Genomic DNA, 15,174 nt, shown 5'->3' on the forward strand with positions numbered 1-15,174 from the left:
TAAAAAATAAAGACAAGTCTATTTCCCTTTTTAGTCTGATTAAATGTTTAAAAATGTCCACAAAAGTCTTCAGATTGTCCAGGTCTTGCCAAAGTGCGTTGTCTGTTCTTTAGGAGATGGTATTCATTCTCTGAGCCAAGTGATTGAAGAAGACGTTCCGGGTCTGAACATTTTATTATTTATTTTAAATATGAGAATGTGTAAAAACATATTTAACATGTACACAATGTCACAACAGAACTACAGGAGAGACCTGATTGTTATGCAGTAAGGCCAAGTTGTTTAAATATAGTGGGGTTGTGTAAATAAACATGTTTTAATCTATAAAGAAGGAGAACAGTTGTGGTTTCTCATTTGTGTCTTTACACTTGAGCTGATCTTTGATAATTGTCCTATTTGCAGATTAGAAAGTGCAGGCATATAGACAAACGGAGCCAAAGCACTGAAACACATACACTGGCAGAGTTCAGGTTTACTGCTCGATAAACAGTGCTGAGTGGGCTCATTAGAGATTCTGCAGACTCTTAAGGAGAATCTCCTTTTAATCAATCAGAGCTCATGTTAATGGACAGAACTGCTGTACTGGCCGTCAGGTTTACAGGTTTCAAAGTCATTCGTTTGTATATCTTATTCTTTTATAGTTTACAGTTATTAGCAAAGTACCCTTAAAAATCAACAATAAAGTCTCGCATTCAAAACTGGACAAACATTTTATCCACATCAGTCAACTAGTTTCTTATTTCATGCTTCACTTCAAACTTTTGGTCGATCTGTGCAGATTGTAAAAAAGTAGCAATGAACTGTTTTGTTGTGAAATTACAGTTTTAAATCTTCTTGTGAAGTGTCTTTTGAATATTTTCACCACTTTGATCATCTACACATAGTATTTAATTAGTAGTTGTGAAGTACATAGTTTGAAGTTCTTTTACAAATACAAAAGTGAAAAGCATGGCATGCAGAGTTAAGTCCAAATTTGTTCATACTCCTGACAGACAAGAGTTAGTTGAAATTGTGAAATAATAGCATTTGTGGAAAAAGACCACAACTTTGTGTAAGAGCTTCTCATTCTATATCTCCTACACATGGAAAACTTATTTTCTCATTCTCTCACTTTACTTTCTATTATCCATGTTTTTAACAGCACCATGAGGGATTCAAGCTTGTCTTACTTTCTTGGAAAGCTGCCTTGAACTTCAGCCAAATATTGTCAGTCCTGGCTTGAATCTAAAATATATATTGAGACAGTTAAAGATTAGTTTGATGGACAGGAGGCCTTCCAACCATAAAGATACATAATTAAAATATCAGTTAAAACATCCCAAAGGCTGCTCAGGAATTATAACAAGCATCAGTTTGCTGAAATGACAATAAAGATTATTCTCATAATTATTAATAACAGAAAAAATAAATGTAAATGTTTTGTGGATTTTGATTTTTTATCAGAAGTATGTCCTTTTTCTTAATTGATACCTTTTACATTATTTTTTGAGATTTCTCTACCAGTTTTGTACATTTCAATCATAAAGTTTCTGCTCATTTTTCTTCACATTCACCATTCATCTTCACATCAACTCTCATTGGCCTTACTATCCCTGCTGAAGAACAGCAACACCACAGCATTATGCTGCCATCTCCACGTTTAGTGCTGATGGTCGGCTCAGGACTTCACTATAATTTAGAATCTAAATTATATTGAAGTTTCACATTACAAACTCCACCAGAACTGAAATACTTAAGTCATCTACAAAACTAAGTCAGTTACAGTACTTTGCCATATCATATGTAGGAGTAAAGCTTTTTTAATGGATTCTAATTTCTTAATCTAAAGTGAATATGTCCAACAAGGACTAGTGTTTAAACAGAATGTAATCCTGTGAAGTTTTTATTATTTTTGACTTTAACTACTGGATAATATTTGAAGATGTTGACACCTTATTGTGTTGTTTTGTTTTGCTAACCGAGCCAGTAATTATTATTTTTCTGTTGCTGTTGTTTCTTTTTCTTTTTTTTCACTGTGCAGGACATTACTATTCCACATCTTGAAGTTACATTTTTTTCTATACTCACTTAAGAGAGCTAAAGCAACTACCCTGGTCCTGGAAATTTTGAATTTAATTTTCTAAGGACCTTGGAGTCTGTTTGATGTCAGCTGAAGTGAACTTGGATCTTCCCTTTCTTCCCCTAACAGAGGACGCCCACAAAGCTGTTGGAAAAAAAGTTAGTTAATTTATTCAAAAATTAAAACATCCGACTTTGGTTCTGCATTAAAATGCAGTGTCACAATTAGTTCTAATTAAAATATGCTTTTCAAAAAATAAATGAATAAATGACTGATGAATATGTTATGCTGAAGGCTGTCACAGCGGCTCAGAGGCCTGTGATTTAATATTTAATTTATGATGAATGCATGTGAGAGGGAAACCCAAGTGAATACCACCTGGTCTGCTGACAGCATAAAGCATTTGATTTGCTGAACCCAGTGGCTGCTTGACAATTAGCATATTGACTTAAAGGAATTATCTTTTTTTTTATTTACTTGTTTTTTACAAAACAAAAATCCTTCTTAAATTTCACACCTCCTGTTGTCTGATTTGATTCGGTGACCATAGCCTGCAAATCTGTGTGCTGCGTGGTTCCTCTCGGTGACTGGCTGTGTGTTTTACTGTGCCACTGCCTCCCTCCCCCTGTTCTCCGGTTGTGTCTGCAGCTGCACACTCGCTTTCACTCGTTCTCCCTCCGTGTGCATCGAGGAGCTCTGCTGCCGTTGACCCCAGATTTATTTGTCCTCTATCGGTTACCACAGGATGGATGACAGATTTGACTTCATATTTCCTAGTTGTTTGTTCTTTTTGTACCTGTTGTCAGGTAAGTTTTCTTTTATTTATAACATCTTGCTTACTTGTTGCATTTTCTTGATTTCTGTTCATAGTTCTATGTGTTGCTTAAATGTTTCTTTAGCATGTCTTTATAAAAACAAAAATTTTAATTTTTTGTATCAGCTGAACATGCACAAATTTGAAAACTTTCTTTTTTTAATCGTAACAATTATTTAATGTAGTTGCTATTCATTGAGTGACTTGTAATGTTAAATTTGTATTCAGTGCAGTAAGACCAAATTGCATGCAGGTAAAATAGCAAAATTATCTTAAAAATGTATGACATGGATTTCTGCATTATGAAAAATCCTGCAGTCACTGATCCATGTCTTACAATTTGCTCCGGTGCAGGAGGCACATGTTCAGAAGCCGAGCACAAGCTCTTCTCAGTGATATTCTCCAACTACAATCAGTACATACGGCCTGTGGAAAATGTGTCTGATCCGGTCATTGTGCAGTTTGAGGTGTCCATGTCACAGCTGGTCAAAGTGGTAAGTAGCTGAAAAGGTTTTTCTTCTTTTTCCTACACTGACTATACCCTTGTAATAGATATAAATCACTATATAAGACACGACCAGATGAACAAAAAAGGAAAAGTTATTTAAGGATTATTTTGTCTGATCAAAGTCGCCATGTGTCAGTTAATGGGCTTTTGTTAATCAGACACAACTGGGATGCAGCCTGAGACACCTGCAACACTCCCTGCCAAATCACAGCAGCCCTCAGTTTATCCACCTGAGGAAAGAAACATGCAACGACAGGGTCAGACTGGCTGGCTGCCTGGCTGAGACAAGATGGGAAATGTCAGGTGTCTAAGTAGCTCTCAGTTTAAGCAGTCCTTCACTCTGACACTGCCTTGTCTGATGAGCATTTCTTGTTTTAATGTTGGATTTTCCTCCAGTTTGTTGAATTCAGATGCTTGTCCAGGTAGGACGGGGATACTAAGGCCACTGATGCTGCTGCAAGTCTTTTGATAAGAAAATCAAAGAACAGTTTATTTCAATAATCTGCTGTTCACTTGCACATGTCCTAATTTTCTAACAACTAAAAGTGAAGCAGCAAATTATCTTTTACTATTAATCTGTTTCTATATTAATAAAACATCAGAAAAAGTAAGTTAAGGAGGGTAAAGTGGATGACGATTCATTCAAATGCAATGCTTCTGGCATCTAATGTCTTATTCCACTTTTTGTCAGGTTGACATTAGAAATACTTGACAACATTCTTTTCTTATGCTGTGAAATTAAAATTGCATGTCCATTTTTTTTCCAGTTTCTTACTATAGATGTCATATTCTTTGAACCATTTTTATATTTCATTTGATACATCAACATCACGTTATGCATAAATATGAAATGGAAAAAAGTAACTTAAGCACAGTCCATCAGCAGTTGGTTAATATTCCCACAGATCCTTTATATGGATTTAAATTTTGACTTTGATTGGTCCGTTCTAGCAAATGAGAAAGCAATGATTAAAATCATTCAGTTGTAGCTCTGGCTGAATGTTTACAGTTGAGAATATGTAGAATATGATATAATGCAATTAATCTCAATCTGTTTTCCTTTCCCAAAATCCTTTTGCTAAATACGTATGAAGAACCTTTCGGGTTAAAGACACTCATCCTTATTCTGGCCGCATCCCTGATGATGTGTCCAGGTGCAGGAGGATGTTAAAAAAACACATTTAGTGGAGAAAGCCGCTGAGATCCAGCTGCTGATGGATGACTGTTTTCACTCAGCAACACCTGCTGCTCCTAAGCCAGCCACAATTGGTATTGGTTTGCCCACACCAATTACCACACGCCTGTATGAGTTCATTCAGGCCATCAATAGCTCATCACCAGGGCTGCTTGAGTCATCATGCTACCATTAGGGAGCAGGCTCACCCGTGGGACTGAGCTTGCCTTCTTAGCAAATGCTTTTCCGGGAGAGAAAACAGTTTATTGTCCTAATTACATAAACAAGATGATGGAGGCATGATCACAGACGCTTGTGCTCATCACTCAGCTTCGGACTCTTCTGGATACTACATGGTCACATGAATGGTTAATGTTATGCACTGGCTCAGGAAATTGGTTCATTCACGGTCTAAGTCACATATAAATCCATCTCATGCAACTTTTCTCTCCCCCCTCCTTGGTCACCCTGCTGCAGCTCAGAGTAAAAGTTAAAACTGTGTTCTGGCTTCACAATTCCAGCTGTCGTGTAAGTTATGCACCAGGCTCATAGGAGTCAGGTGCATCTCTCTAAATCGTCGTTTTGGGGGATTTACAAAAGCCTGAGATTGCAGAAAACACACAAACCAATCCTCACGGATGAGCTTCATGATCCCATGTAACGGTATTGTCGCAAAATATTGTGTTGCTTTTGTTTATTTTTTTAACATTTTTTTGCATTGATGTCTTTATAATTCATTCTGTTCTATTCTCAGGATGAAGTCAATCAGATCATGGAAACCAATCTGTGGCTGAGACATGTAAGTTTATGCTCTATGAGTGTGAAAGCAAACCCTGAGACATCAAATCTGGGTCCAGTCTGTTGTTTTACATAATTCTTTGGGAATGATCGATAGACATGAAAAGGAATGGTATTGTTTAGTGCTATGATGGGAGTCCAATGGGGTCAAATTGTCCTCCAACTTAATGTAGAAAAGACATAAGTCCATTTTTTGGTCCCGAAAATTAAGAGTCTCTTTTAAACCAGAACTGAAAATGAAAGCCCAAAGATGAAAATATAAATTGAATTGTTATCAAGTCTATTTTAAGTATTTGTTTGTTTTATTTTTTTTTTACGTTTCTTCAGATCTGTTTTTTCTTCATTCATTTCCTATGGTGAGTTTATAAATAATTCTTGAATATGAATTCAGTTTGAATTTAATTATGCTGATGTTCCCATCTTTCTGTATTTTTTTAATACATGTTTTGTTTTATTGTAATTTTCTGTATCCTTGTTCCTTAGTTTTCTGTCAAATGACTCTAAAATACTCCATGTATAAATGACGCTTTACAAAACTTCCCTTGCCATGTGTTGCCCAGACTGAAACAATTAATTATTTATGGGAGGAAGCTCTTAAAGCACATTGATCAATTTGATCTTGATTTAAATAGAAAAAACAAATCATATCAACTTAGATCTGGCTAACTTTATAATGTTATGAAAAATAATTTGACCAGTTTGTAATTCCACGCAGTGAGGATTTTAAATCTAGTTTTTGTGACCACAAACTTCAAGCTTCTGCATCACATTAAACATAAAGATTAAAACCTTAACAAAATAAATTACAAAATTACATAATGCAAGGCTGTAACAAAATTAAATATTGTGTAAAGACCGGTTGCACAACAACTGCTAACTTCTTATATTGATGTTCTGCCTTCTAAACCAAATTAGTTTTACTTGTATTTAAAAAAAAACATTACATATTCCTAAACGAACAAACCTGATGTATTTGCCAGCATTAGTGAGAGACAGTTGTTTAAAACTGCCTGAAGCCTGGCATTGTGCAGCAGAACAGGCTGCATATGGTCTCCCACAGGATGTATCCAAGTGATTCCCTGTTGTATTCAGACAGTTTGTATTACTGTGTGTTAACCTACTTGTCCAATAAAGCGAAGTCTGACTCTGATTTCCCCTGCTGCCAATTTCTGTGAAGGACCATCTGCAGGAAGATGAAGGGTTTTTGCACAAAGACATCAATCTTGAGGTGGTTAGATATTGTATTTAATTTAATTGGATTAGCAAGTCAAGTTACCAGATGTAAACAAAAATATTAGTCATAAACAAAGGTGATGGCCTCATATATTTCTGTTTCTCTGCTCAAGTGAATGATGCTCATTTAAATTAGCTTTGATGTTGTTGTTTTTTTTTAAGTAAATGAAAAATTTTGTCCTTTGCCAGATTTGGAATGACTATAAACTCAAATGGGATCCTAAAGATTTTGGCGGCGTGGAGTTCATCCGAGTACCATCGAACAGAATTTGGAAGCCAGACATTGTTCTTTATAATAAGTAAGTGGAAATCTGAGGAGGGGGTTATCATTATGGATATTCATGTGGGTGTATCTTGATCCTCACTGAGAAACTAGAGTGAGGAAAATGAGCATCAGACATGTCAACATTATCTCAGGAGTTATATTTCTTGAGAGTTCACTGGAATAAAATTTACACCAGATATTAGAAAACATCCAATTGATCCACGCATACAAATAAATCCAAAATAAATCCAAATAAATGCTATGTGGGCATTCCTTATGTCAGTCCATTTACTGCAAAACTGATTTTGATATTTTTTGGCATGTTTGCATTACTTGTGTTGTGCAGACATCTGGTGTAAAGTTTATAACAACAACCTCAATTATTTTACAAGTTCAACTCTTGGGCTTTTTGTTTGAAAGTTTTTAATGAGATTTACATTCTATTGTATTTTTATTCATATGTCTATATTACAATGTGAGTACTTTATATCTTTATATCCAAGCACCGTCCACTCTCATTAGCTTTATTCTTATGTTGTTAACAGTGCAGTTGGAGATTTTCAGGTTGACGACAAAACAAAGGCCCTCCTTCGCTACAACGGTGACGTCACTTGGATCCCACCAGCTATATTTAAAAGCTCCTGCAAGATCGATGTCACATACTTCCCCTTCGACTACCAAAACTGTACCATGAAGTTTGGTTCCTGGACTTATGACAAGGCCAAGATTGACCTTGTGCTGATTGGTTCAACTATCAATCTCAAGGACTTCTGGGAGACTGGCGAGTGGATAATCATTGACGCCCCTGGCTACAAGCATGATATCAAGTACAACTGCTGCGAGGAGATCTACACTGATATCACTTACTCCTTGTATATCCGTCGCTTGCCTCTTTTCTACACAATCAACATGATCATCCCCTGCCTCTTAATCTCCTTCCTGACAGTGCTCGTCTTCTATCTGCCCTCTGACTGTGGTGAGAAAGTCACGCTGTGCATCTCCGTCTTGCTGTCTTTGACCGTCTTTCTTCTTGTCATAACAGAGACCATTCCCTCTACCTCGCTAGTCATACCTTTGATCGGCGAGTACCTCCTGTTCACCATGATTTTCGTCACCCTCTCCATTGTCATTACCGTTTTTGTCTTGAATGTGCACTACCGCACACCGAAGACACACACCATGCCCTGCTGGGTGCGGCATGTGTTTCTAGGACTGCTGCCCAGAGTGATGTTCATGACCAGGCCAGAGAGGGACCCAGAGAAGGTGACGGTGGCTGGAAGTGTTGAAACAATGCATCTGAGAACCTGCGCTGTCCACTCTTCAGGCACTCTGCAAAAGCAACACAAGCCCCAAGCTTTGGCATCCAGCGTTGTGTCGAGCCTGACTAAGCGCCAGAGGCTTTTCAACAACACAGACCTCTCCAACCTGAATAACCTGAGCGAAGAATCTGGTAAATGTGTCAGCTCTGGCGTCCTGTGCTGTGAGGACCGGTGTAACTGCTGCTGGCAGAAGAGATCGGGCAAACTGCCTTCAGACTCTGGTGGTGGAAGTGGTGGATTGGGCAGCCTGGGGGCCTTGACTGGAAGCACTGGTGTTGGGGTCAGACAGGACAGTCATTGCTCCAGTTCTGAGTCTCTAGATGGGGGAGTTTTGTCACTTTTGCCTCTGTCTCCTGAGGTCAGGGAGGCAATTGAAAGTGTTAAATACATAGCAGAAAACATGAGACTTCAGAATGAAGCTAAAGAGGTAAAGAGTTGTTCAAATTATTTAGAAGCATTTACTGGAGATCTTTTTCAAAATTGAAATAGTAACCATGTTTTCATTGTGATGCTCCCACAGGTTCAAGATGACTGGAAGTATGTTGCCATGGTTATTGACAGGATCTTCCTCTGGGTTTTTGTGCTTGTCTGCATCCTGGGGACAGCTGGCCTCTTCCTCCAGCCTTTATTACTTGGGGAGGATATTTGATTGAATTTATAAAAACTATTACTCCACACCGCAGAATTGCACACAGCTCTCATATACAGGATGTGGTCTCTGTCTGAGTAGTGGAAAAATATAGGACACACCGTCAAGGAGAAAAATGCCAGGATTCAGTGTTTTTCTGTTTTGCTATTTGTTTGACAACTTTATCTTGGATATATGACAAATGAATCTGTGGCACAAAACATGAGTTTGGAGTTCTGGAACCGAAAGTCCAACCTCACAGATAAAATTACACATATATAAGTAAATAACACCCACTCCTAAATGGTTGCAGAGGCTAATAAGCAAGAAAAAATGTGGTAGGGGTCCAGTAAACATAGCATTTTATCAGAGTGTTGATGCTGCTCTCAGATGCAATGAAGCTCTGTACAAAGAGTTATGAAATTTTCATTAAAAGCCAAAATGGTTCACAACTGCATTTGTAAAATAAGATTATAAAAACATTACAGACAGTTCTTTGAATGAATTATGGAAAAATAAATAAATTCTTCTGTGTTTTCTTGTGTTTTCATGACTCTATGACGTTAGAGTCAGATTCGTTTTACAGATGCAAGAAGTAATATTTTTGTCACAGGGCGTGACAGAGTAAGCTTTAAGTTCTGGTTTGGATATGTCATCCATCCATCATCCATCCATTTTCTGTACACCCTTGTCCCTAGTGGGGTCAGCAGGGGTGCTGGTGCCTATCTCCAGCAAACGTTTCGGGCGAGAGGCGAGGTACACCCTGGACAGGTTGCCAGTCTGTCGCAGAGCTGGATATGTCATATAGAAAAAAGATTAAACCTAACAAAACAATTTGTATTAATTTCAATCACAAGTAAACATTTCATCCAAAAAATAAAAATACAATATATTTTTTCATTTATTAATTAAGTATGCTCTTTAACAAAAAATAAAGACATAAAAGTTTCATTTTGGAAGATTTCAGACTGTATAATAAGCTTGCATTTTTTTTACAGCTATTAAAACAATACTGTGAAAGACACATTAAGTTTTATAATTAAAGGATTAAAATCCTAACAATAACAACGTGTTCATGAAAACCCAAGCAATGATGCAGACTGTTCCAAAAGGGTGACATCATGTGGTCATGGGTTGTTACTACAATTCTCCTGACTGCCATGCTATTGGTTGATCCAGCAACATTTTGCCAACTTCTCATATGTAAACACACACGGGTAATGCTGATTATGTTGAAAATGTCACTCTGTTTTATGTCACGCAACAAGTTTTATATTGATAAAACTTTGTGCATAAAGAGAGGACCTTTTTATCTTTATGAATTACTTTATGATATTTATAATATTTGAGCTCAGAGGAAAGAAAAAGAAGTCAGCCAGAAGCGCTTTTGATTATTGTTTGCATTTGTCAATATGTTTAAAAATTGACTCTAAAGATCAGATAGTTTTTTTTTTTATTATGACAAACTCTTATTTTGAGCTTCTACTAAATATAAAAGGTATGCAAAGAGAGAAAGAAATGCATGTGGTTTATGATTACTATGTTTGTCTCTGTGATAAAGAAGTCTAAGATAACAACTTTAAATAGCCTATTTAAATAGTTCATAGTGATTTGACTCAAGTCAATTCCGATAAAGCCTCCTCAGTGCTCATTTGGCTGCTCTGTACAAGACCTTCCACAGATACTGTGTGAATGGGTGTCAGAGGGCATCATGATCATTGTCTGAACAAAACAAAATTACTTTTAAAGCTCAAAGATGTTGATGTGTAACAGTCTAAATGGCTGCTGCAGGAAATGTTCAAGAAGTATAGAGCCTTGAATAGCATTCATACCTCTATCATCTTTACCCATTCTGTCAAATTACGACCACAAACTCCTTAATGCAATTCTCATGAGATTTTCTGCTCATAGGGTGAGCAAAGTCTTTGACCTACATGCAAAAAGCTATTGTGGCAGAAAGTTAACACTGCACATGCCCCCCCAAACAAGCCACAAACCCGGCTGAAGAACACAGCTGGGGCTGTGGTATAGTGGTTGAGCTTTTATTTATTCTCCAATTGTTCCTTAAACATTCATAAATTATTTTATTTTATTTTACAGTTATTTAAAATTCTTTAGGTTTAACATTGCTGTTGTAACCTTTCTTCACATATAATCCTTGTTATATAGAGTGTTGTATTTTACCAGTCATTTACTTGTGAAGATGAATTTGTTAATTAGATAAATCTTATTCCTCTTTCTTAGTGTAGACTGTATTGTTTAGTTTAATCTTCTGATGCAGACTAAAGAGGTACAGGTGTGTTTCAGGTCTATGTGAAATGAGTGGATTTGGGGAGCTGAGAGGAGCTTAAGGAGAATTGTAAGAAGTAAAGTATGCATTCTTTTGTGGCTTATCAAAGATGGCAGAGATGAAGCATCATCTTATAAAATCCACCAAGAAGAAACTCAAAATGTCTCCCGATCTTCTCTACCTACCTTCTTCCTTGTCACCTCTATAAGAAGATGCAGACCTAAATCCAATAGAAAATCTATTTGCTAGACTTAAAATTTTATTTCCAGAGATGCTCTCAATCCAATCTGACTGAGTGTGAGAAATGAAGAAGAATGGCCAGAAATGCAATAGGCCAGCAAAGAAGAATAAGGAAGTGGTGTGTTATAGTTCCTGCATGCTTTATCTGTGGGTGCAGGAACAAGTCATCAGGTCTGATTAAAAGGTTTATGTGAGCGAGTCAGAGTACTGCTGAAGATGAAGACAATACTTGTTGTTTTCTGTAAGTAGACTGACAGCAGATAGAAACAAAATCTACATTTTAATTATTTTTGCACAATGGACATTGATGTGACTCTACACTTATTGTTTTCAAGATATTTTGCTAAACCAGGTCATTGGCCAGACAGAAGGTGAGCGCAATCTAAACTATGCTTAACAGAACAAGATGTATTTTAAGACGTTATGTTGCTACATTTGTCTGTGTGTCTTTTGTGTAGACATGTATCCTGCAAAGATTCTGGCCCGGCAGAGAACTGTAAGAGAGGGCAGTGACTTTTATGTATACTGCAGCATATTCGGGCAAAAGAAGTACCCCTCTTTTTATGTTTATTTACTGAAAGATGGACAAGGATTTCGGAAATCAAAACTGAAGCAAACTTTGGATGATACTCTTTTCATAATATCTAATCTTCATCTTGATCACAGTGGAAATTACAGCTGCTTGTACTCCCCTACAAATTACAGCCTTTCTGATGTAGAAACGAAAGGACTGAATGAAGCTGAGATTCTGGTTATAGGTGAGTATCTTTTTATTCTTTTTAATCCCACTTGCAGTTGTTTTTATTTCTTATTTTTTCCAACTGCTATGCAGCCAATTTCATCCCAGCAAAGCTCTCCATAGCTGGACCCTTCACAGTTCATGAGGGAAGCCACGTTGAGTTCAAATGCACCTTTTCGGAAACCCTTCACACTCTCAATAACTGTCAACTCATCTACTGTTGCCTGAAGAAGAATGAGACCATCCTTCAAATACAAGTATTTAATCTTGCTCAGATGGAAGCCTCTTTCAGCATTGAAGGTGCCGTTTCAAGGGATTCAGGTCCATATAGTTGCCTTTTGCTGCCATCAAAATGCTTCCAGAAACAATGGAATGAGCTGCAAGGAATAAATACGGTGATTCTGGAAGTCAAAGGTGGGAATTGTTCCACGATGTATTTTACTTTCCAATGGTTTCCTCTTGAAACATCTCTGAAAATTTATGTCATTAAATTTAATTTGTATTTCAGAGGATTTGATCCCATGGGCGGCTTTGTCTTGTGGATTTACAGTCCTTATGTTGCTTTTCAGTCTATGTCTGGGATGGTTCATTTACAAAAATTGCTTCAAACGTTTGTACAAGCCATGGTAAGTCTTTGTTTAGCTGCACTTCCTGTTGGCAGACGGAAGAAATTAAAAGACAGTGATTGAATACAATGTAAATGTAATACATAAGGAAGGGTTTGCTTTCTGTTTGAATTGTGTGTTTTCTCATTTTGATAGTGAGCAGCAGAATACAGATGTGTTGGCACCGACAGATGTGGAACCACAAGAGGGTATGTTTAGGTTAAAATCACCGAAAAGAAATTCTTTAGAAAATCTATTTTTTAAGAGGTTTGTAATGATTTGACAGGGAAAATATTCCCACTCATCCGCTTCAATATAAATACTTTTTATTTAATAAACAGAGGAAATATATTGTTTCTCTTTCAAAGTTTATAATGCTGAAGGCAAAGCCTGTTGAATTGTAAATGTTTCTAAACTTTCATAATTTTCTTATGCTTTAAAGTTCTTCAAGATATTTTTTATCATAAAGAACATAAGTACAAAATCCCATTGAAATTACTGATAGTTGGCTATTTGTAGTTTTTTTTTCTAATTTAATCATCTTCTTTCAAGGATCAGAAGAAGAGAATTCTTTCAGCATGGAGAGCGAAGAAGAGTAAGTTTGCAAATCAATCTTTATAAGACCTGTAATCAATTTATTTGTTTATATATTTATATGTTTTATTAATGAAAATCCGATATGTGTAACATGCAGGTATATTCAGTCCTCTTCACTTTGATTATCGTAAAATCCTGTCCAAACCATCAGCTTATATATATATATTCCTGTTAGAACCAAAGTCCAGTCAAAGTCCAATTGTTAATTGGTGGGTTAAAAATTAATGTTCTAATATATTCTGCCTCTAATCTGACTGATATTGAGTTATTTTGCAAAGACGAAAAATCATGAATAATTTTCCTTGAATTTTCCTCCCAGTTATTCTCTTGTTTGTGTTTGTTGCTGTTGTTCTCCTTTCTGCTTCTCCTTCCAAGCAGTTGCTGCAGCACAGCAGCCTCCCCCAATCCACAGCTGCATACAGATGTGCTTGGCACAAGTTTTATACCGAATGTCCTTCCTGAAGCAACCCACCCTGTTGTCAGCAACAAGGAGTGGGTTTCAAATGAGGACCAACTTGCAGGGCCACTTGCTGTTGCATCTGAGCCATTGACAACCTCAATAAGGTTTGTGACATGACCGAAATGTGAAAATGTTAAAGGACAGTGAATGTTTTTAGCAACACACTACATTTATTTATTTGGCTGGAATAAAAGTTGTGTCTAGCATTTAATCTGACAACATTTTTTCATCAGAAATTCACAGTGTTTTGAGACAACAGGGGGCGTCATCTATTACTCAAGTGAGAGAATTTACAGCGTTATTCCAGGTAGGATGTCATCATTTACTTTCAGTCTGTAAAAATATTATAATGAGTTAGACATGTTAAACATCAGTACATGATTTTAATCACTTTCTTCTTCAAAAAATATTCATTACAAATTGAATAAGTAATTATTACTTGTACTATTAAAAAAAAAATAAACTTCATGTATATTATAATAGCTTTAACATCGCATGTGTGGTCCTTGTGTTCAATATGTGCAATGTAAAACATTTCACATATTGAAATGTACCTATTACAGGCTGCAAAACTTAGCATGCATAAATTGCCTTTTAAGCATATCTTAGAAAATAACTGCGAATACAAAAGTGCTAAACAAAGAAGCACAGATACATCTCGACAGCTTCCTGTGTTTTTCACCGCAGATGATTCATCCGCAGGACCAAGTACTTCAATTGTGCTGTACACCACTTCTGTCATTAAGCAATAACAGTCTTCATGAAAGTCACCAGAACAAGACTTCACCTGAATGTGATGCATAAATCCATTACATGCAGGTATTTTGTTCATTTCACTTTTGTGCTACTCCAGGACAATGCAACAGTGTTGACCTGATAGATTTACCCACAAGGACAGTGCATTGTTCATACAACTTGAACTTTTCACATTTTGTCACATAATTTTCAAATGACTTCAAAAACTTAAAGTAAAATTAAAATCACATTTGTTTTGTATGTGTTGCATGGATTTGTATTGGTTTGTCTCTACCAGTCTTAACTTTGTGCCAGTTCCTTGTGAAACAACTAGAACTCTATCAAGCTTGGTAGTGACTGTGAAAATCAATTTTTAAGCTGCACCATAGATTCAAAATTAGACTTTGGTCTGCCCTTTGATTGGGTAATTTTAATATATGTTTAGTGTCATCCTGACGGAAGGTGAAACTCAGTCTAAAATCTATTACAGGCTGCGAAACTTAGTTAAGAAGTTATAATATTGTTATAGAAGTGAAATTCACTGTGAACTTCTCCTGGTTACACTGAAGTGAAACTAGACACAAGTGGACTTTGCTTAAGATAAGATAAGATAAGATAAGATAAGATAAGATAAGATAAGATAAGATAAGATAAGATAAGATAAGATAAGATAAGATAAGATAAGATAAGATAAGATAAGATAAGATAAG

At 36.4% G+C, this 15,174-nt stretch overlaps 2 protein-coding genes across 4 annotated transcripts; both read left to right on the forward strand.

Annotated features, from left to right (window-relative positions):
- Positions 1-2,696: 2,696 nt before the first annotated feature.
- Positions 2,697-9,021, forward strand: chrna3 (cholinergic receptor, nicotinic, alpha 3). Of its 2 annotated transcripts, XM_032559850.1 has the most exons (6): positions 2,697-2,865; positions 3,228-3,367; positions 5,310-5,354; positions 6,776-6,885; positions 7,397-8,597; positions 8,691-9,021. In XM_032559850.1, exons 1-6 carry the CDS (start codon positions 2,805-2,807, stop codon positions 8,817-8,819), a joined length of 1,686 nt encoding a protein of 561 aa, XP_032415741.1. In that variant the 5' UTR covers positions 2,697-2,804; the 3' UTR covers positions 8,820-9,021. The 2 variants fall into 2 exon arrangements, with proteins under 2 accessions (XP_032415741.1, XP_032415740.1); XM_032559849.1 differs by lacking the exon at positions 2,697-2,865 and having other exon boundaries at positions 3,152-3,367.
- Positions 9,022-10,989: 1,968 nt separating this feature from the next.
- LOC116718316 (uncharacterized) lies at positions 10,990-15,110 on the forward strand. 2 transcript variants are annotated; one of them, XR_004338911.1, is made up of 8 exons: positions 10,990-11,699; positions 11,787-12,086; positions 12,161-12,481; positions 12,576-12,881; positions 13,225-13,267; positions 13,648-13,833; positions 13,963-14,036; positions 14,417-15,110. XR_004338911.1 is itself a non-coding variant. In XM_032560135.1 (6 exons), the coding sequence occupies exons 1-2, from the start codon at positions 11,735-11,737 to the stop codon at positions 12,754-12,756; spliced, it is 948 nt and encodes a 315-aa protein (XP_032416026.1). In that variant the 5' UTR covers positions 10,990-11,734; the 3' UTR covers positions 12,757-12,881; positions 13,225-13,267; positions 13,648-13,833; positions 13,963-14,036; positions 14,417-15,110. The 2 variants fall into 2 exon arrangements, 1 of the variants encoding a protein (XP_032416026.1); XM_032560135.1 differs by having other exon boundaries at positions 10,990-12,086; positions 12,161-12,881.
- Positions 15,111-15,174: the final 64 nt, after the last annotated feature.

This window comes from Xiphophorus hellerii, chromosome 4, assembly GCF_003331165.1.
Source record: "Xiphophorus hellerii strain 12219 chromosome 4, Xiphophorus_hellerii-4.1, whole genome shotgun sequence".
Classification (NCBI taxonomy): Eukaryota; Metazoa; Chordata; class Actinopteri; order Cyprinodontiformes; family Poeciliidae; genus Xiphophorus; species Xiphophorus hellerii.